Source organism: Dendropsophus ebraccatus, chromosome 3 (assembly GCF_027789765.1).
Source record: "Dendropsophus ebraccatus isolate aDenEbr1 chromosome 3, aDenEbr1.pat, whole genome shotgun sequence".
Lineage (NCBI taxonomy): Eukaryota > Metazoa > Chordata > Amphibia > Anura > Hylidae > Dendropsophus > Dendropsophus ebraccatus.
Window position 1 is genome coordinate 75,815,269 of NC_091456.1, and position 21,863 is coordinate 75,837,131.

The window sequence follows — 21,863 nt, forward strand, 5'->3', positions numbered from 1 at the left end:
TCAAGTCGAGTAGAAATTCAAAGCCGCAATGACTTCTATGGGATTTCTCTGGCGGAATTCTTTAAAGGGGTTGTTCACCAATTTTTTTTCTTTCAAATCAACTGGTGCCATAAAGTGCCAGAGATTTCTAATTCACTTCTATTAAAAAATCCTGCAAGAAGTGGTGTTTTCTTTCCTGTCTGACACAGTGCTCTCTGTTGCCTCCTCTGTCCATGTCAGGAATAGGGATGTCACGATACCAGAATTTTGAGTTCGATACCAATACCAGATTTTTTATTTCAATACTCGATACCAGTTCGATACTTAATAAAGTTTGGGAAAAAAAAATGCTAAAAAAAATACAAATGTAATGACATTTCTCCCCCCCCCCCCCCCGACCAAACTGCGGCTATGATGCTGGGATGCAGCTCCCAGCATACTCCCAGCATACCTCATTGTGCACAACAAATCCCAACATACCTGCTGGGAGTTGTGCACAAGGAGGTATGCTGGGAGTTGCAGTTGTGCAGCAGACCCCCAACCCTTCACCCCAAGTCCTGGACCAGATCTACTGCCACTGTATCAGTGGGCCCCCAGGGGGACATGAATGGCCACTGCAATGGCTCCTGGAGGGGGATAGATGCACACTAGCAGTTTCTTAAGTACACCATGGCAGCCACCAGTTTATAGAGGACTGCTGACCACATATTATGGCAGCCCCCAGTGTGTTGGGGGATGCTGATCATACACTATGGCAGCCCCCAGTGTGTAAGGGGCTCCATATAAATCACTATGGCAGCTTCCAGTGTGTAGGGGGCTCCAATAAGGCCCTGTCATTATTATAATGCTGCCCTGCAACAAGGACAGGTGGAGGAGCTATGAGGAAGGTGTATGCCCACCAGGGGTGTCTCAGTCTGTCAATAACACAGAGAGCAGGCCACCCAGGCCACCCCTGTAGCGTGTGGAGAGCGGTACCGCAGACTGCACAGACTGTACAGCTGCAGTCATTCTAAATGTTCAGCAAGCACAGCGCTCACCTTTCTCCCCGGATAAGACAAGCATTCCCAGGGTGACAGCCCTTCTACTCAGGCAGGGTCAGCGGAGGGTGCCTCAGTGCTGGTGATTAAGTGTTCGGCACCACATCTATCACTTGCTGTTGTTCCGGGAGGGCCGCCTCTCCTGCAGCGCTTCCTGTGTGTCTGCCCTCCCCCGTGCAGCTGCTGTCTCTCTCACCTTCTGTCCGTGCCTCCTCCTCAGTCCAAGTTAACCCTCTCCGTACGCTTCTCACCCCTGGAGCTGCTCAGGAGTTGTCATATGCCGCTGTCAGTTGTGACAGCGGTATGCACTCAGTAAACTAGCCGGCACTAGCCACCGCTGAGTGTCGGCTATTTGAAGTTCGCGCGGCTGTGAGCAGAGGGTGCGCAGGCTGAGGAGGGGGCGGCACACAGAGAACACCGCCAGCACTCAGCTAGCCGCCGGCCGTGTTCTCTGCACTGTACTTTATTTTAAGCTGCGCTATTAGGCAGCTCAAAATAAAGTCGATACCAGGAAATCCTGGTACCTGGTACCGAAATCCTGGTACTAGTCAGGAACTGTCCAGAGCAGCAGCAAATCCCCATAGAAAACCTCTCCTGCTCTTCAGACTGGAAATAATACAACTTCCTGTTGGGCAGACAGCAGCTGATAAGTACTGGAAGGCTTGAGATTTTTTAATAGAAGTAAATTACAAATCTCTGGCACTTTATGGCAGCAGTTGATTTGAAAGATTTTTTTTTTGGGTGTACAACCCCTTTAAGCGCAAAGCGGATCCGGGAAGGAACATTCCATGCGTTAATTCTGTTGTGTGAACAGAGAACACATACTCGCAGCGGCCCCACTGGCCGGAGCATACATCACCTTCTCCCCGACCCGGTTTGCTTCGGGGTTGCCGAACCGCTCAGCCAATCAGTGTGCTGCCCCGCCACAGCCACTGATCGGCTGAGCGGGATGTCCTGCCGAGAACCCCCCCAAGCCAGAGTGGGGAGGAGGGGATGTATGCTTCGGCAGGTGGGGGGTTAACTTACATACACGCAGCGATGTAAATCCCGCTGCGAGTATGTATTCTTATTAGGATGAACGGGCACTGGATCTGCAGTGGATTTTGCAGCGTAAAATCTGCTTCAGATCCGGTGTGTGTGAAGGCACCCTTAAAGTGATTCCATCACCATGGAAATTCCCCAGACCTACTGGGATGGCTGGTTCAGCTAGAAGATCCAGCATCTGTAATGTTTATCTTTGTGGCATAAAACGAAGAAAAATGTCCCACCTATGTGGCTGCTCACGAGCAGAGTCAACCTCCAATGTGTGCACCTAAGCACACTAGGGAGAAGCTAGCAGGAAAAAAGAGAGAAGATGGAGAGAGCTCAATGATAGTGAATACTATATGGTTAAAATGTGTTGCAAGTAAAATCAGTAGTAACAAAAATAAAATTAAACAAATTAAATAAGTAGTAAAACAACAAGTAATAATAGGAGCAACATAAGCAGTTAAATGAAAAGTCATTAAGAGGAGTGTAAAAATTCTGAAAAATGAAACAGTAGTAATGGGTCTTGTTTGAGTTTCAGTTCAGACCACAGCAGCAGGTTGAGGTGCTTGTAACAATGCTTGGCCTGTGTGGTAAACTGTGTCCGTAGTCCAACAAAAACTGATAGCCAGCTTACCGATCTGCTGGGTAGCGTCCAGGCGTCGGCTATAGATAATACTCACTACTACGCAGGCGAGCGAGCTGGATAGGCTTGGGACGGGCAGTGCATAGTAGTGAGTATTATCTATAGCAGACCCGCTAGATGCTACCCAGCAGATAAGTAATCGCTATCAGTTTTTGTTGTACTACAGACACAGTTTACCACACAGCCAAGCGCTGTTACAAGAACCTCAACCAGCTACTGTGGTCTGAACTGATACGCAAACAAAACAGATTACTACTGTTTCATTTTTCAGAACTGTTAGGCTCATCTAAATGACTTATTATTATTACTTATAGAGCATAATATTAGTTGAATGAGTTTTAACAGATTGTTTTACTACTTATTTAATTTTATTTGATTTTATTTTTGTTACTACTCAGATTAAATGTTTTACTTGCCGCACATTTTAACCATATAGTACCCACTATCATTGAGATCCCTCCATCTTCTCTCTTTTTTCCTGAATGTTTATCTTTGTACTCGCTTGCATTTCCCAGTTGGTGGCCTGCAAGCTGTCCGTGTTCTGCATGCTAATGGATTATGAGACTCAAAAACATAACACAGCAGTGCTCTTAGCAGCTTCATCAGCATGCTGCACATGAGCTTGCACTTCTACTGCATGGGAATGCAAGTAAACACAAAGGTAACAATTACAGATTGTGAATCAGCTGTTCTTCACCTATACAACCAGAGGTTTGCAAGGGATCAGATGACAATATATGTGTTTACATATATATGGCAATTGGCCACGTATTAGATAATGCCACAAAAGTATGCTATAGGTGCATTGATTTCATATTCTGCATCTATGATATTACAACAAAAATATTCCCATAGTCTGGAGACACATTATTTGGTGTAAACTTCACCGCTAAATTAATACCGCAAAAAGTAATGTGCAACATCTTAGCGGCAAACTTTGCAGCTTTTCTCGTTAAATTTGAAAAATTACAATAAGAGTGGGCAATGTCTCTATGGAAATGTAATGTTAGCCATATTTATTCGGTAGAAAATGTGGAGTGCTGCACACTTTTGTGCAAATTTAAGCATGTATAAGGTTTGTTTTCTACTGGATAGGTTAAAATGTGGCAAATTTATTAAGAGGTGTGTCCCTTTAATAAACTTGGTACTAAATTCTTTTAAATATCAACTTTATTTTGGCTGGTGTGGGCTATGACAAATTTTCAAAGACCGATTACAAGAAAAAAAATAGCTAAGTACTGTGTTCAATTCTGAGACTGACAATTGCCTGTGGAGGTGTCTGCATGAATCACTGCCAAACAAGTACCTTGGACTGTAATTTGGAAGAGATACTTCCCATTACTTACCTTGGTGGCACTGGAAGCTTTGGGCATAAGGAGTTTCGTCTGTTATCTGTAGTATACTGGCTAGGGGTTAGTGCATAATCACATAAATGGGACCCTGTTGGGGAAAAAATAAAAACATGTTGTAAATAAAATTGATGAACAGCACTGAACGTTAAGTAGTTTGGCACCCAGCATCCCATGACTCCATGGTCCATGGTAATGCATTAAATGAAGTCACTACAGCCACTGGACCAGCGACCGGACTCAGAAAGGGTCTAGATACAGAAGGTGGTACACTAGAAGGATTTTTTTAAAGCTGCGGCTCTGTTACGCAGAGGTTTTATATTCACAGTATACAAGCCTAGTCACTGCATAATAAAAAAAAACTCAGCTTTTTCATTTTAAAACAAGAAAATAATAAGTATGCAGAATTTTAATTTAAAACCCCCTTTAACACGATAACATCCTCGATTTTCTATTTGACTTCTTTTTCTCCTCATTGACTGGACTTCATTTAAGGCCACAAAAGGATCCAACAAGATATTTTATAGACACGTTAAATGCAGAAAGCTCTCTTTTATTATCCCCTGGTTAGAGATTAATACATAAATCTTTTTATTGCAGCAATAAATGTAAATCTTGTCTTCAAGATATAGAAAACCCTCAGGAGAACAGTTGACCTCTAGACCATCTTGTGTGTGCGACTGCACAAAGCTATCATTTCCTTGTAGTTGTCAATTCTGCAGATACAAAAATAAATATTCTTATTGTCCAATCTACTGTGCTTCAAGCTTTAGGCTGGGTTCACACACTGTATACTTCAGGCAGTATTTGGTCCTCAAGTCAGGTCCTCATAGCAACCAAAACCAGGAGTGGATTGAAAACACAGAAAGGCTCTGTTCACACAATGTTGAAATTGAGTGGATGGCCGTCATATAACGGTAAATAACTGCCATTATTTCAATATAACAACCGTTGTTTTAAAATAACAGCAAAAATTTGCCATTAAATGACGGCCATCCACTCAATTACAACATTATGTGAACAGATCCTTTCTGTGTTTTCAATCCACTCCTGGTTTTGGTTGCTATACAGCCTCACAAATACAGCCTCAAATATACATAGTGTGAACCCAGCCTTAAAGCGTAACTGTCATGTTTTTTTTTATTGCAGAAATCAGTAGTATAAGCGTTTTTAAGAAACTCTGTAATAGGTTTTATCAGCCAAAAAAGCCTCCTTCTGTACTCAAGAAGCAATTTCCCAGCCTCCCCCCTGACTTCTTATCTGTGCATTATCAGGCAAATCCGTCTTCATTACAGAGAAGCCAGTGAAGACGGGCTCTGCTCTCTCCATTTTAAGCCTATGAAGGGGGGAGGGGCCGAGGGAGATGAGGGAGCAGGAAGAGGTGACATGAAGGTCAGCTGTTTGTAGACTCTCTGGGCAGCTAAAACGCTAAATTCAGGTGTCAGAAAGGTCAGTGCTTATCTATGAACTTACTGAGAGAAGATTGCAGGGTGTTGTGCTGTGCAGGACTGCTCCGTGCTCAGTCACTCCTAACAGCCCCTCCCCTCTCCATAGCCACATAATGGAGACAGAAATCCTGCTTCATTTGATGTGAGGGGGGAGGCTGGGGGATTGCTTTTTCTCTACAGAAGGAAACTCTTTTAGTACATAAAACCTATTAGAGTTTCTTAAAATCGCTTGTACTGTTGATATTTAATGTTTTCCAAAAAATGACCCTGAAATGACGGTTACGCTTTAAGAGGCTGTGTCCTCATCAAATTTGGGAAAATCTGATGTGTACCATAAAAAATAAATGGTACCTCATTTAAAAAGTAACTTGGATTGAGAGTTCTTTGCAAGAAAAGCACACAGTTTTTCAAAATTGTGACTTAGTTTAACCCCTTAGAGGACCCTGCCAATTTCGTTTTTTGCGTTTTCGTTTTTTCCTCCTTGTGCTTAAAAGGCCATAGCACTTGCAATTTTTCACCTAGAAACCCACATGAGCCCTTATTTTTTGCGCCACTAATTGTACTTTGCAATGACAGGCTGATTTTTTTTTTATAAAGTACACTTGCGAAACCAGAAAAAAAATAAATGTGTGGTGAAATTGAAAAAAACCAAAAACTGCATTTTGTTTATTTAGGGGATATTTGTTCTTTCTACCGGTACCTTGATTGCGCATAGGAGACTTTTTGATCGCTTTTTATTACAATTTTTCTTGATTTGATGCGCCAAAAAAATAATATGACACTTTCAGTTGTTTCTAAATGTTTGTTTCATTTGTTTTACATGTTATACAGAATAGAATAAAATAAAAAAAAAACATTTTTGGGTGTGGAACCAATTGTCTACATTTCAATGATTTCTTATGGGAAAGTTTGCTTTGGTTTAAGAATGGATTTAGATTACAAGCACAGTCCCGGAACTTCTGTGAAATCAAACTGTCCTATTAGGAAGCAACACTGATTGACAATCAATTTCACATGCAATTAGTAAGACACACTCAATAAAGGAGTTGTTCTGCAGGTGGAGACCACAGACCACAGACCTATGCTTTCTGGAATATGTTTTGATCCCTTTTGAATGTTGGTGGTGCTTTCACACTCATGGTAGCATGAGACGGACTCTACAACCCACACAAATGGTTCAGGTAGTGAAGCTCATCCAGGATGGCACATCAATGCGAGCTGTGGCAAGAAGAATTGCTGTGCCTGTCAGTGTAGTGTCCAGAGGCTGAAGTCACTACCAGGAGATAGGCCTGTACACCAAAAGACGTAGAGGATGCGGTAGGAGGGCAACAACCCAGCAGCAGGACCGCTACCTCCGCCTTTGTGCAAGGAGGAACAGGAACACTGCCACTAACATATGTGTCTGCACAAACAGTTAGAAACCGACTCCATGAGGATGGTATGAGGGCCCGATGTCCACAGATGGGGGTTGTGCTTACAGCCCAACACCGTGCAGGACGCTTGGCATTTGCAGGAAAACACCAGGATTGGAAAATTTGCCACTGGCGCCCTCTACTCTTCACTGATGAAAGCAGGTTCACACTGAGCACATGTGACAGATGTGACAGACGTGACAGAGTCTGGAGACGCCATGAAGAGCAACTGCTGCCTGCAAAATCCTTCAGCATGACCGGTTTGGCAGTGGGTCAGTAATGGTGTAGGGTGGCATTTCTTTGGAGGGTCGCACAGCCCTTCATGTGCTCGCCAGAGGTATCCTGACTGCCATTAGGTACCGAGATGAGATCTCAGCCCTGGGTTCCTCCTCATCCAAGACAATGCTAGACGTTTTTTTTTTAATCTTTTATAATAATCTTTTTTCTTCAAACTATCTTTCTGCATTACTAGCTTACATGAGAGTGAAGGAGGCAGAAGTTTGTTAAAGGGGTAGTGCGGCGGTAAACAATTATTCACAGAATAACGCACATTACAAAGTTATACAACTTTGTAATGTATGTTATGTCTGTGAATGGCCCCCTTCCCTGTGTCCCACCCCCCCGTGTACCCGGAAGTGTTCCCGTGTACCCGGAAGTGTGGTGCGCTATACATACCTGTCACGTGCCGACTCGTCTCCGATCTTCAGTCAGCAATGTCGTCTTCGGACGGCCGGGCCGAATCCCTCAGAGCATCCTGAGTGCCGGCCGGCCGCCCTCTTCAGCGTCATCAGATGCTCAGCCGCGATTGGCTGAGCACAGTTTGGCTCAGCCAATCGCGACTGGGCAGCTGATGACGCGGCCGTGTCATCGGCTGCTCAGCCGCGATTGGCTGAGCACAGTTATTGGCTGATTGGCTATTGGCTGAGCACAGCCGATGACGCGGCAGAGGGCGGGCGGCACTCAGGACGGACGGAGGGATTCGGCCGAAGACGATATCGCTGACTGAAGATCGGAGACGAGTCGGCACGTGACAGGTATGTATAGCGCACCACACTTCCGGGTACACGGGTGGGGGTGGGGGGACACAGGGAAGGGGGCCATTCACAGACATAACATACATTACAAAGTTGTATAACTTTGTAATGTGTGTTATTCTGTGAATAATTGTTTACCGCCGCACTACCCCTTTAAGAAATAAAACTATACAGCAAACCCTGTAATCACATACCCAGAAACGGACACAGTGGTGTCAGAAATCACTGAATAAGCGCTGGGGGGAGACATCAGTAGTGGCACATACTAAGAGGAACGAGGACCTTAGATGGCTGCTGTGACATAAATCGAAGTATTGTAGACCACCAGATGTTTAACATCTTCATCCTTTTTAAGATCACTGGCTATTTGACCACAAAAACGCATCAGTCGTCACCAGTTGTCCTATGCATTTTTTTCTCATTCACTATCAGGTCGTACGGTAGGATGCTGCATTCTGCTGTATGGGCTGTCCAGCAGCAGGATTAAATCGCTGGGTGCTTTGAACTGTCCCATTCAAATGAATGGAATCAATTTGAAGAGCTGGTAAATGCCAGTGGATCGCTGAATAAATGTAAACCTGTCCTTACCCCACAGAGTACGTCAATTTTTTTAGGGAGCACTTGTTAAAACCAATGTTTTAATATTCACACTTACCATTTGTTTCAGCAAAGTTCTTTACATCGCTTAGTGATTTCAGCTCCTGTTGGGGACACTCAGAAACACATAAAGCCATGGACTTTATTTTTCTCTCTACTATATTCAAATTGCAAGGGTCCAGGAAGAAAACGTACCTAATGGTAACATGAGAGATAGAAGGCATGTTACATTTATATAGGGTATAGTCTCTCTAGTAGACTGCAAGCCCTTATGGGTAGGGTCTTCTGTCCCTCCGTACTAGTATCACAATCATTTTAGTTTTACTTATTGTACTTTTTCCCCTTTTATTTTATTTACCACCTTTTTATGTATAGTATCTTACCCCCAGGGCCAGCCTGTGCTATCTAAACCGTGTACTTTCTCTAGCACTATATCATAGCAGAAACGTGCTGGCCTGTGGATGGCTGGAGCAATAAAGGAAAGGAGGCAGTCTATGGGTGAGTACAGCTGGAAAAGCACTGGTTCTGACCACAAAAAAGAATGTGGAACAGCTATGCACCATGGGGGAGGGGACTCTCAATAAACACAGTAAGAGCACTAAAATAACATAGCCACCTTTCTGAAGGGTAAAAGAGAATCTGTCTCCCCCTGACCATCTACCAAGCTGATGGCACTGCGGGACAGAATCAATAAAATAATTCCAAACATACTTTTGTTTCTAGGGTCTGTTTTTATTTTCTTTACAAAAAAGGCCTTATTCAGGCAATTAATGGTGTCAAAGAGGCTGGGCCTATTGTTCCCTGGGCCCTAGCACTGCTATGCCTCAATGTGCTTTATACCTTTTCCCTCACCTAATCAGCAATGTGCACTGTGCATGCAGCCCAGTGCTAGGTGCCCATAGACAACAGGCCTAGCCTCCTTGACACTACCCAAGGCCTAAATAAAGTAATTTTCAATTAAAATAAAAACACAGACACAGGAAACAAAGGTTAGTTCTTAATCCTTTCATTTATATCTATCCTACAATGCCACCAGCTCGGTAGGTGATCAGGAGGTGACAGATTTTCCTTAACGTAACAGAAAATAAAAATAAAAAATGCAGGTTTATAAAATTCTTTTGTACGGGTAAGCTTTAACTCTTGTATTTTATACTGGTAAAATGTCTTTGCACTTAGTTACGTAGGTTAGGGGTATACTATATAAGTAGATCATGAGCCAGCTCACACTAAAAACAGAATGAACTGTATTAAAGTTTTTTTTTTTTAAAGGAGTTTTCCAGGCAGGGGGTTATATTGCTTCCAGAGGCAATATAAATATTTATACTCAGCAGCCCTGATCCCAATCTCTGATGCTTTTACATCACCCAGTCCCTGATATAGTCCTCTTCTTCCTGGCTCCTGTAACATTTTATTTGAGCAGAAACTGACAGCTCAGCCAACCATTGGCCTCTGACTACGGAGTGAAAACTTTTATTTAATGGAACAGTTGGAATGTGCCTGTTCTCATAGGTCTTGTGAAACAGTGTCTCTCTTGGCCGACGACAGCAGGTACATTTGCTTAGCCCTGCTGGACTGTAGTTTCAACGCAAAAGACAGAGACAGCTGTGACAGAGAATGTAACTCTGAGCTTATGTAGTGTACTCAGCCAGACATCTAGTCCCCTCCTTCACCCCTATCATCCTGTATCAATCAAACATAATTAAAACATATAGGGCTCTACTAGTTAAATATTTTTGCAACTACATAGCAAACTTGCCTACTTCTTCTGTTCATCCCATTGTTGACAACACACAGTATACGTATATATAGTTAGACTGGAGTACTTATACACTACCCTTAAGTAAAGCCCAGTCCATGCAGACTTGCACTGAAATCCAGAGTAGGTATACATTTCTGCCTGTTTGCAGGCATAAACCATAATTGTACTTACTTGCGGTTGGTGTGGTCAAGACCACTATTTTCAAAGCCTTCGACCTTAGCGTTTTTCATCCCACAAATGTTTCCATAGCTGTCATAACCATAAACTAACCGGGAGGCAGCTCCAGTGGCAATGGAAAATCCACAGATAAAGCCCTATGTTAAAGAATAAAATAGATTACATCATCATCATGATTAAAGTAAAAAAAAAAAAAACACATATATTTAGCAACAAGAAACTTGTGCTGTTTGCACAACTTCTATTACCATCAATGGGACGAAAAACAAAAAACAGCAAGCACTTCAATACCACTGTTCACACTATGCAGGTGCACACTGCTGTAGCTAAAATTTAGACAAATTCAACAACCTGCAAGTGCTAGGACTTATCAAATACACAAGATAGATATATGAAATAGAAAAACTGCTTTAACTTTTTTGAAAAAAAATGTAGCTCTTATCAAACCATATTATCAATCATTTGTACCTTCTCATCACGTTAAGGTGAACCTCAGAGACATGGTTATACACTAACAATGGCCTCCCTTTGGCTAATACAACAGTGATTTTCAACCTTTTTTGAGCCGCGGCACACTTTTTAAACTTAAAAAATCCCAGGGCACACCATCAACCAAAATGGCACAAAATGACACTAAAACAGTACATATTATAAATATAGTTAATAATATAGATTCTAAATGTATTTATACTCACTCAGTGTGAAACCTGGGCCTGTTTTCTTCTCCCCCATGCTTCTCTCGACCATACTTCTCCCCCCTACTTCTCTCCTATGCTTCTCTCCATCATACTTCTCCCCCCTGCTTCTCTCCTGTGCTGCTCTCCCCCATGCTTTTCTCCTGTGCTTCTCTCCCCCATGCTTCTCTCCTGTGCTTCTCTCCACCATACTTCTCTCCCCCCTGCTTCTCTCCACCAAACTTTGCAGGGGCACCATAGTTTGGGGAACTTTCCCCGCGGCACACCCGATCATGTGTCGTGGCACACTAGTGTGCCGCGGCACACTGGTTGAAAATCACTGTAATACAAAACCTATATAACTGGAGATGAGTGGAGTACAAGCCAAAAGGAGATACCACACACCCCACATATAACACAAAAATAAATAAATAATGGCCAGCACTCCAATACCACTGTACACCTCCTGCAGCACAAACAGATGCATCTGTTTTGATCAATTCCACTGACATCCATTATTTAAAATAAAAAAAGAGGATCAAAACACATTTTTTATAGTGTACATAAAATTGTGGTTGACCACGTTTTTGTGTACACTAAAAAAAAGAATGCATTTTACTCCATTTTTATAATGAAAGTCAATGGAAAAACTGATCAAAATGGATGCACAGAAATACATCAGTTTTTTCCATCTGTTTTTGCTTAAACGGATGAAAAAAAAAAAAAAAACCCTGTATAAACACAGTGTAAACCCATCCTTATACTCCAAAGTTAAATAGTTACGATTCTTGCTACTAGTTGGGTATGTTGTTTGACATCTTTTGTTTAAATAAAAAAACATCTTTAAAATTATTGAAATAATTGGAAGTTTTTGGCAACTGCTAGGGTCCAGATATGAATAATAGAATTGTTTTTTACATTTATATTTTTTAGCTCCTTAGGATTGGCAAACTTGACTAAATTTAGTAATATTACTTTAACAGCTTATGATATTTACATACAGTCATATGCTCCTACTGACCTATTATAAATGTATGTGAAGATGTTGACCTGGCAGGACTTGACCCCAAGCCCCTTAGCGCTGCAAGGCAGCAGTGCTAACTAAAGATGAGCAAAACTACAGTAAGTTTGAGTACGATAAATTCTTAACACTCTGCATTTGACTCACGATGGCTGGAGAAGGTGATTGTAGCCCTAGGACTGCCTGGAAAACACAGCCTGTGGCTCTAGTGCTCAAATAAATCTGTATATAATATAACAGCACAGTTATACAAGTTAGGATAGTGCATGTCTCCCCAGACTGGGCTCTACGTCGGATGATCCAAAAATAGAAGAAGGAGACAGCACATGAAAGTGCAAAAAATATGTGGCTTTATTCACACCCCTGCAAAGTTTCGGCTATACACAGTAGCCTCTCTCAAGTATCAATACAAAGTGTATCACATATCTCATACAGTGAGGTATCTTCACATTGTAAACCATATGTATGTTGGTAATACCAAGTCCGATCCTCCTATCAACAATACAGTGTTCCCCAATATCATATATTACAATGAACAGTGTCAAAGTGGTCAATAATAATCAAAAAGGATGTTTACCCACTCCACAAGTGTCTATGGCATCCCGGCTGAAATGTACAATCAGTGTGCCTCTAGTACTAACTAGAGACATCAAGGTGAATTCTAAGAAACTATGTGTAATGGCGCATGCTGAAACGCAACGATGACCCTACATGATGCATGATGTTGGCTGATTGTGGTCTTTCAACGTGCTGAAAGATCACAATGTGTGCAGCTATGGTCTGCTGTGCGTTGCTCTGTGTAATAGGAGCGGCAGCATCAGACTGCCACTGACTTCAATGAGCAGTACAAAAGATCAAAGGATCCTTGTGGTGGTGCCTCGCGCTCCTCTCTGGTCGCTGTCTGCGCATGTAATAGCACAGGCAGCAAGCAGGGAAGGAGGGGGAAGCAAGTGCTGAGCTGACAGGCCTTAAGCCTTTCAATTTAACAGATACATTAACTTCTTAATGACTACCAATATGCCTTTTCATTGTGGTCATTCTAGGCTGCTGCCTTATTACTTTGAACCTAGAATAAGGCAAATCTAGAGTGCTAGAGGTACAAAGAAGATGACAGATTTTAATTTACAGCTCTCTTTTGTTACCAGAAAGGAAATTGTATTGTCCTAAGTGTCATGTTCCAGACACAGACTTTTGGCAAGGCATGGGGTCCTGTCCTCGTATTCACTGTTTCTGACAAGAGGTGCAGTCTTAGGGTATGTGCACACTATGGGACCCGGGTGGATCACCGGCCACAGATTCCGCAGCTTGTCCCCTGCTCGTGGCCACGTGCCCAAGTTCTATGGTGTGCACATACCCTTATGTGGTGGATCACTGGAAGATTAAGCTCCATATGAAGCCCCTCCAACTGATCTTCCAGTCTACTGATGTCTCTGTGGCGGAAGCCTCTGGTCTGAAATAAGTGCGTGCCCGCTTTGGTATATGTTATCTTGCTGATAGCTAAACATGTCTTACTTCATGGATAGCTAAACCCCTCTGTACCAACTGTGCTGGGGGCGGTAGCGGATATGAAATTATTCCTGGCGGCTGACAGACTGGAGGCGGATCGCAATACATGTATAAATAAATAAATGGATGCATGCCAAGTAGTTCTTCCAGAAACAGAGGACATTCTTGCTGACCCACTTCTCCACTAAGCAGATCCACCCCTGTGTGTAGCCCTGCAGGTAATCTACCTGGTACCTTAAAGGGGTGGTGTCACAAAGCAAAGGAGGTAAAGTCAGACATATAGATAGAGTAAAGGAGTACACATGTGCTGTTTTTAGTAATAAAGCTTACATCACTGTACCATATATTTTATTATAAAGGTATTTTTTATTATTTAAAGTTATGGGTACTAGATTTCTTGTGACAGGACATTGATCTACCTTGATTGTCATATTTGGAGAAGGGATAATTTTTTGTCCCGGCTATGGGGCAATTGGCATCTGCCTCATGTTTTCTTTGCCTTTTCCTGGATGAACACAGTAGGGTTATAGGCTGAACTTGTCAGCAAACCAGCTATTCATTAAAAATATGTTTTTATCTATATTGTACTGTGATATAAGCAGTTGTCTAGTGATAGCAGTTGTTAGTGATATTACTTATCTATGGATTGTTTGACTTGGTAGCTGTCAAACTTGCTAACTTGCTCCTACTGTCCCCCGGCTGTTGCGCAGCTGCCGGAGGTGTCCCGTCCTATCCCCCGGCAGCGCGCGCATCAGAGAGCTTCCCGTGCGCTTGTGGCTGTGACTTCCGGCGCACGGGGAGCTCTGTGATGCGTGCGCTGCCGGGGGATAGGACGGGACACCTCCAGCAGCTGCGCAACAGCCGGGGGACAGACGGAGCCTGCAGGACAGGAGAGGATCGACGGGGGAACGGGTTGTAAGGTGAGGGTTTTTTTTTGTTTTTTTTTTAAATCTGCCTGCATGGAGGGGGGGGGGGGAGAGGGGGGACCATCTATAAGAGGGGGGGAAAAGAGGGGGGACCATCTATAAGAGGGGGGGAAAGAGGGGGGAACCATCTATAAGAGGGGGGGGGGGGAAAGAGGGGGACCATCGATAAGAGGAGGGGGAGAGGGGGACCATCTATAAGAGGGGGACCATCAATAAGGGTATAAGGGGGGGGAAGAGGGGGACCATCTATAAGGGGGAGGAAGAGGGGTACCATCTATAAAGGGGGGGGAAGAGGGGTACCATCTATAAGGGGGGAAGAGGAAGAGCATCTATAAAGAGGGAAGAGGGTGACCATCTATAAGGGGGGAAGAGGGGGACCATCTCCTATAGGATTAGCAGCCTCCTCTCCTCACATCCTCTGTGCTGCTGTGACCTCCCCTATAAGATCAGCGCCCTCCTCTCCTGACATCCTCTGTGCTGCTGGGACACTGTGACCTCCCCTAAAAGATCAGCCCCCTCCTCTCCTGACATCCTCTGTGCTGCTGTGACCCTCCCCTATTAGATCAGCACCCTCCTCTCCTGACATCCTCTGTGCTGCTCGGACCTCTCCTATAGATCAGCACCCTCCTCTCCTGACATCCTCTGTGCTGCTGGAACCTCTCCTATAGGATTAGCACCCTCCTCTCCTGACTTCCTCTGTGCTGCTATGACCTCCCCTATAAGATCAGCACCCTCCACTCCTGACATCCTCTGTGCTGCTGTGACCCTGCGACCTCCCCTATAAGATCAGCTCCCTCCTCTTCTGAAACCAGGTGGCAGTATGTTTATTAGGGGCAGTGGAGGTGGGGTGGACAATGCTTACTGGGAGCAGCTAGGGACCAAATCTTATGTTTATTGGGGTCAGCAGGGAGGGGAGGCAGGCAGTGTTTATTGGGGACAGCGTGGGGGGGGCGGGGGCAGTAGCGGAGTATAATGTGGGCGGATTGACCAGGGGGGGGGGGGGACAGGTTGGGTGGACAGCCCGGGGCCCAGGGTACATTTAATCCGCCACTGACCCTCATATATATGCACACACACGCTGTGCTTGAGCATGCTGTTGAATGTGCGGCTGCTTCTTCTTTATAGCTCACCCGGCATAGCATGGATGGTGAAATCCATTTTTTTTTTTAATAAACTGTTTATTTAAGAAAGTTTTCCATTTATGTAAGACAACAGACATTATGCAGTAAGTGGAAGGCATAACCAGGTTCAAAAGCAAAACATGTTCAGCTCCTTATGGCAGAAACTAGTGCAGTCGTCAAGAGTTACAAATATATTCTATGAAACTTTTATCAAAAACAAAGCTAAGAAAGAAAAAACCCAGAATAAAACAAAGGGGTCTGCAATATAACATAGAAACAACATAAAACATAGACGGTAACAGGACATATGATGGGGGGGGGGGGGGGTCAGGTAGAGGTGTCTCAGGGGTCCCAGATGAGGCTGAATTTCTCCACTGTATTACTGTTTAGAGCAGAAAGGTATTCCATTCTCCTAGCAGAAAAGAGCCTCTTGTGCAGCAGCATTGCAAAACCTTTTACCTTCAAAGCTTAGTTGTTTACGCTGTAGGCCTAAAGTCCCTCCTATACAGGAAGTCCCTACAGCCTGCCAGGCAACAGATTCAGTGCTATCCGTTATCAGTTTTCCTGCATTATTGAAATAGTGTACCAAAATGTATTATTAATAGTTATCATATACTGTTAATAAAGAAGAAACTCCAGTGTCACTCCCCCATCCTTTGTAGCTGCCTCTAGACTATTTCTGCACGTCTATCTCTACTGCCGACCACTACCTAAACCTGCAGTGTCTGGATGCAGGGGTCCCATCCAACTGTGTGAGCTGAGAGTAATGTCAGCAGAACTATACTCCAAATGGAATTGGTGAGTTATTAAACAAACTGCTGACGGCACACGTTGGGTCTGAACTGGGTCTTTCCTTCCCATGGTCCAAGAGTAACCTTTACTCACTTATTAACTGTATCTAGCCTTGATTCTGCGCTATTTTATCGGCATTTTACAGGGATATTGTTTTTGCACAAGTTAATGTTTTCACTGCCATACTATAGCACTTCAAAATTATGGATTCATAAGTGTTATTGTTCTCTTTGTGCACTACTGATTTTTGTGATCTGTGTTTGTATCACGACCAGTTTCATTGGATATTATATTTGCTAACTTATGAATTTACGGGGGGGGGGGGGGGGGGGGGTAACCTTGTTTGGCCTCACAGATTGATGATGGTGTGTGGTTTTTTTTAATTGTTTTTAAAGAGTTTTTGTGGGGCTTTGGATTTTTCTTATGTATTTTTAAAAATTAACAATGTCTAGTAGAGAAACAGAACCAGCACTACCACCTCCATGTGGTATAGTTCAAGCAAGCGAGGATAGGAGTTACACAGGTGGATTAGATTCACAGCTAGGTGGTGATCACTCGTGCGAATTGCAGTAATGCGGAGCTATAATCTTTGAAGAAAGAAGGATGCACCGGGCACTTCACCAAATACGTGCTGTATCTTTATTTTAGTGTTGCTTCAATACATGGTTAAAAGGCATGCAGCAGGGAGGACGCCATACACCCTCAGCAGACAGCTGTTTCGCGTTTACACGCTTCGTCAGTGACTGACGAAGCGTGGAAACGCGAAACAGCTGTCTGCTAAGGGTGTATGGCGTCCTCCCTGCTGCATGCCTTTTAACCATGTATTGAAGCAACACTAAAATAAAGATACAGCACGTATTTGGTGAAGTGCCCGATGCATCCTTCTTTCTTCAAAGATTATAAAAATTTACATATATTTTTATTATCTGGTGGTAAGTGCGCCAATTTGTAAAGTGTATCTTTTCTTTTGGGACAACAGTTATTATACATTATGTCATTATGTGGAGAAGAACCAGTGGAGCAGTTGCCCATATCAACCAATCTAAGTAAAGTTTTCATTTTTCAAAGGCATTTTTAAAAACGAAAGCGAAAATCTGATTGGTTGCTATGGCCAACTGCTCCACTGTTTCTCTGCCCAAGGTTTTAGAAATATCCCCCACTGGACCACCAAGTAGTTACTGTTCGTTGCTTGAATGCAGAGATGTAGAAGAGAGTAAAATATCTCTACCTGGTCGTCATGCACTGTTTTCACAGAATGCTGGAAATAGATTCTTAACAGATCACTTCTTAAAAAACAATTTTCAAACCAATAACTGTAGCATGACATTAATTGCTCAGTTTCATTACAAACAATGTCCTTTCATGTGATAACCTATGTGAGACTTCCCTCACATCCCATAAACTTATTAGCATCTGTGCCTTATGTTCATACCACTGTATGTACACAGTGCTGCCTCCTGAATATAACTTCCTTTAGGTTATTAGCAGCAGCAGGTCTGTGCTTAGTGATTGTAACCCCTTCCTTAATGTGCTGTAGTTTCCTTTTTTATTTCTGATGACATAGCACCTTGAAAACCCTGTGCATCATTAACCCCTTCTTCCACCATGTCATACATGGTGGTGTACTGTAAATCATTCCCCAACACAGTCCCAGCTTGTAGGGTCCAGTGCACCTTCACCAGCGCTGTGTTATAGCATAGCAGTAAGGAGCAGGAGCAGTAATAATTGGCCAGACAAATAAAAAGAAAGGAAATCCTTTTCCAGATACTAAAAGTAACCTCCCTATTCAGCTCTGCTCCTACACCCTGAAATTGAGAGACTGTGAAATAGCTGTGCACCATAGAGGGGACTTTTAGTGCCTCAACCACAACAAGCCCTAATTTACCCTGTCACCATTTAAAAAAAGACTGCCTCACCCACTGATTGGCTGAGTGGGCCTCCCGAATCCAAATGCACAAAACACAGCAGAAACCAGAGCTCAGAAATACCAGTGTACCAGTGGTGGCAAGAGAGCAAGAAGGGCAAGTATATATATAATATATATATATATATATATATATATATGTGTGTATGTGTGTGTGTGTGTGTGTGTAAGACCCCTTTAAAGGGGGTTATCCAGGATTAGAAAAACTGTTTCTTTCTTCTAGAAACAGCACCACTCTTTTCCTCAGTTTGTGTGTGGTACTGCAGCTCAATTACATTAAAGTGAACGAAGACCAGATGTAATAGTATACACAACCTGAGGACAGGTGTGATGCTGTTGTGGAAGATATATAGACTATAAATTTTTAAATCCTGGATAACCCCTTTAACCCTTTGAGGACCAGGCCCAAAATGACCCAGTGGACCGCGCACATTTTGATCTTAGTGTTTCCGTTTTTCCCTCCTCCCCTTCTAAGAGCTCCAGCACTTTCAGTTTTTTATCTACAGGCCATGTAAGTGCTTGTTTGTTACAGGAATAGTTGTACTTTGTAATGGCGTCATTCATTTTACCATAACATGTATGAGAGAATTCCAAATATATTATTTTTGAAGATATAAATTGGTGAAATCGCAAAAAAGAATGCAATATGGTAACGTTTGGGGGGTTCCTGTGTCTACGTAATGCACTATATGGTAAAAGCGACATGATACCATTACTCTATAGGTCAGTACGAACACAACCATATGCAGGTTTACGCAGATTCTCTAATGTTATATATTTTTTTTTAAATGAAATCCTTTTTTTTGGCAATTAATTATAAATAAAATGGGCCTATTGTGACGCTTATAACGGTTTTATTTTTTCACCTACGGGGCTGTATGGGGTGTCATTTTTTCCGCCATGATCTCTAGTTTTTATTAATACCATATTTGTGAAGATCGGACGTTTTGATCACTTTTTATTAATTTTTTTATATATATAATGTAACATAAAATCGGTAATCCGCGCACTTTTTTCCCTCTTTTCGTGTACGCCGTTTACCGTTCGCAATGACGCTTGTTATATTTTAATAGATCGGACAATTACGCACGCTACGGTATATTATATGTTTATCTATTTATTTATTTTTATATGTTTTATTTATATAATGGGAAAGGGGGGTGATTTCAACTTTTATTGGGGGAGGGGTTTTGGGGTAGTGTGTTAGTGTTTTTAACTTTTTTTTTTTTACACATTTGAAGTCCCTTTGGGGGACTTTTACATACACTACTTGGATTTTTACACTGATGAATGCTATGCCATAGGCACAGCATTGATCAGTGTTATCGGCGATCTGCTCATTGAGCCTGTCTGTGCAGGCTTAGTGCAGCAGATCGCCGATCGGACCGCACGGAGGCAGGTGAGAGACCTCCGGCGGCCCGTTTTACCGATCGGGACCCCCGCAGTCACACTGCGGGGGTCCCGATCGGTAAGTGACAGGGGACTCCCCCTGTCACTTACACTGAAACGCCGCGGTCGCGCCGCGATCGCGGCGTTTAAGGAGTTAATGACACGCGGCAGCGCGATCGCTGCAGCGTGTCATTACTGTGAGGTCCCGGCTGCTGATTGCAGCCGGCCCCCACCTGCTATGAAGCGCGCTCCGCTCCGGAGCACGCTTCATAGCGGGAGAAACACCCAGGGCGTACAGTTACGCCCTAGGTCGTCTGGGGACAGACTTCCATGGCGTAACTATACGCCCTGGGTCGTCTAAGGGTTAAGGAAATTTCCAATTCTGCTTAAGAATGGACCTAAAGCCGTCCTTGAATACCTTTACAACTACTGATAAAAAAAGTTTCCAAGCTGCCGTGCCTGCGTATTGTCTGGTCCCACGGCTTCTGAAAGTTTGCAGTTTTATACCTTAACACTTTGAAGTGTCCTCTGATGACGTTTAATATTCTGATGGCATTGCACTAAAAGAAAGAGCTGTGCTGCTTTCAAGTATGTTAATTTGTTATTGATCTGCGGCACATCTCAACTCTATGAAAAGTGGTATTTCAGTCTAAATGCCTATATCATTTCATTTAGCAGAACCTGAAGTCTGGCATACCACAAAACATGCAGATAAATAGGTCCTACTAAGACCAAATATGTAGCTGAAGGTCTGCTATTTAAAGGGGTAGTGCGGCGTTTAACTTTTACTCACTAAACAACACACATTACAAAGTATATACAACTTTGTAATGTGTGTTATTTAAGTGAATGGCCCCCTTCCACGTGTTCCCCCCACCCCGAAAGTGTTGGTGCATTATACTTACGTGTTCGCTGTCGACCCCGGCCCCCATCTTGTGTCAACGTAATCTTTGGGAGGCCGGCCGAACCGCTCCAGCCGCCCCTTATGCTCAGCAAATTGCGGCTGAGCAGCTGATAACGTGGCAGAGGAGGGCCGGCATGAGGGACGGCTGGAGCGGTTAAGCCGGCCTCCCGAAGATGACGTCGTTGACACAAGATGGCGGCCGGAGTCGACAGCCAACACGTAAGTATAATGCACCAACACTTCCGGAGTGGGGGGAACACGGGAAAGGGGGCCATTCACTTAAATAACACACATTACAAAGTTGTATAACTTTGTTATGTGTGTTATTTAGTGAATAAAAGTTAAACACCGCATCACAGGGTTAGCAATGATTACCTCAAATAATGGGGGACTTACTAATAATAAAGGATTCTTCTTCTTGGTGTCATTGTGGATTTCAGCTGCAATTCAGCTGTTCCTCTAGCAATCATGAATTCACTGTGAGTTCTGCATACAAAAGCAGCAGATGAGAATTCCCGGCTCAGTACAGTACAAGGATAGTAGGTGTTTTTTTTTTTTTTTTACCAAATCACATCTTTATACTGCAGAAACTTTCAGTGCAGAATATGACTCATGGTGTGTATTTTCAAAGCTAGAGAAAATCAATTCAGTTGCTGAATGTGCACTGACTTGTGTTCCCATTGCACACAGGATAAAAGGAAATTATCTTGTATTGATCCTCTGTGCTGCTTTTTGGTAAAACTTGATTCCATCTGCAAATAAGACCATGCGGTGCACTGGGGGCAGGTCTCAGTGAATGGATCTGCACCACCTCTCCTAACAAAAATTCATTCATTGCTCTGCAGTGATGAGCATCACTATTCATTGGGAGAGGCAGGCCAGAAGGGTGCCTAAAAACCCGGCCTAAAATGGCCTTAAAGAGAACCAATCACAGAAGATTTTTTTTTTTTTTTATTCCTTAATTCTATTTAAATTACTTTTTTATTAATATTTGTAAATAGAATTAAGGAATTTTCTGTCCGTGTTTTTAATTTATTCATGTCTCTCTTCACTGTCACGCGCCGGCTCTTTTCAAAAGAGCCGGCGCGTGACAGGAAGCTCCCGGCATGCAGAGGGGCAGGAAGAGCTCCCATGAGCCTTTG

General features: G+C 43.2%; 2 protein-coding genes across 2 annotated transcripts in view; one reads left to right on the top strand and one right to left on the bottom strand.

The window, feature by feature from the left end:
* The window catches only part of SLC44A1 (solute carrier family 44 member 1), a 104,776-nt gene that overhangs the window by 51,121 nt on the left and 31,792 nt on the right, over nt 1-21,863 (bottom strand). Inside the window, exons 3-5 of the mRNA XM_069962031.1 lie at nt 10,459-10,601; nt 8,587-8,723; nt 4,035-4,128 (exon numbers count right to left, since the gene is read on the bottom strand). Of these exons, the coding sequence (XP_069818132.1) occupies nt 4,035-4,128; nt 8,587-8,723; nt 10,459-10,601 (374 nt within the window). The remainder of the gene's footprint in view (nt 1-4,034; nt 4,129-8,586; nt 8,724-10,458; nt 10,602-21,863) is intronic.
* The window catches only part of ABCA1 (ATP binding cassette subfamily A member 1), a 314,953-nt gene continuing 296,710 nt past the window's right edge, over nt 3,621-21,863 (top strand). Inside the window, exon 1 of the mRNA XM_069962030.1 lies at nt 3,621-3,635. The gene's annotated coding sequence lies outside the window, so the exon portion shown is untranslated. The remainder of the gene's footprint in view (nt 3,636-21,863) is intronic.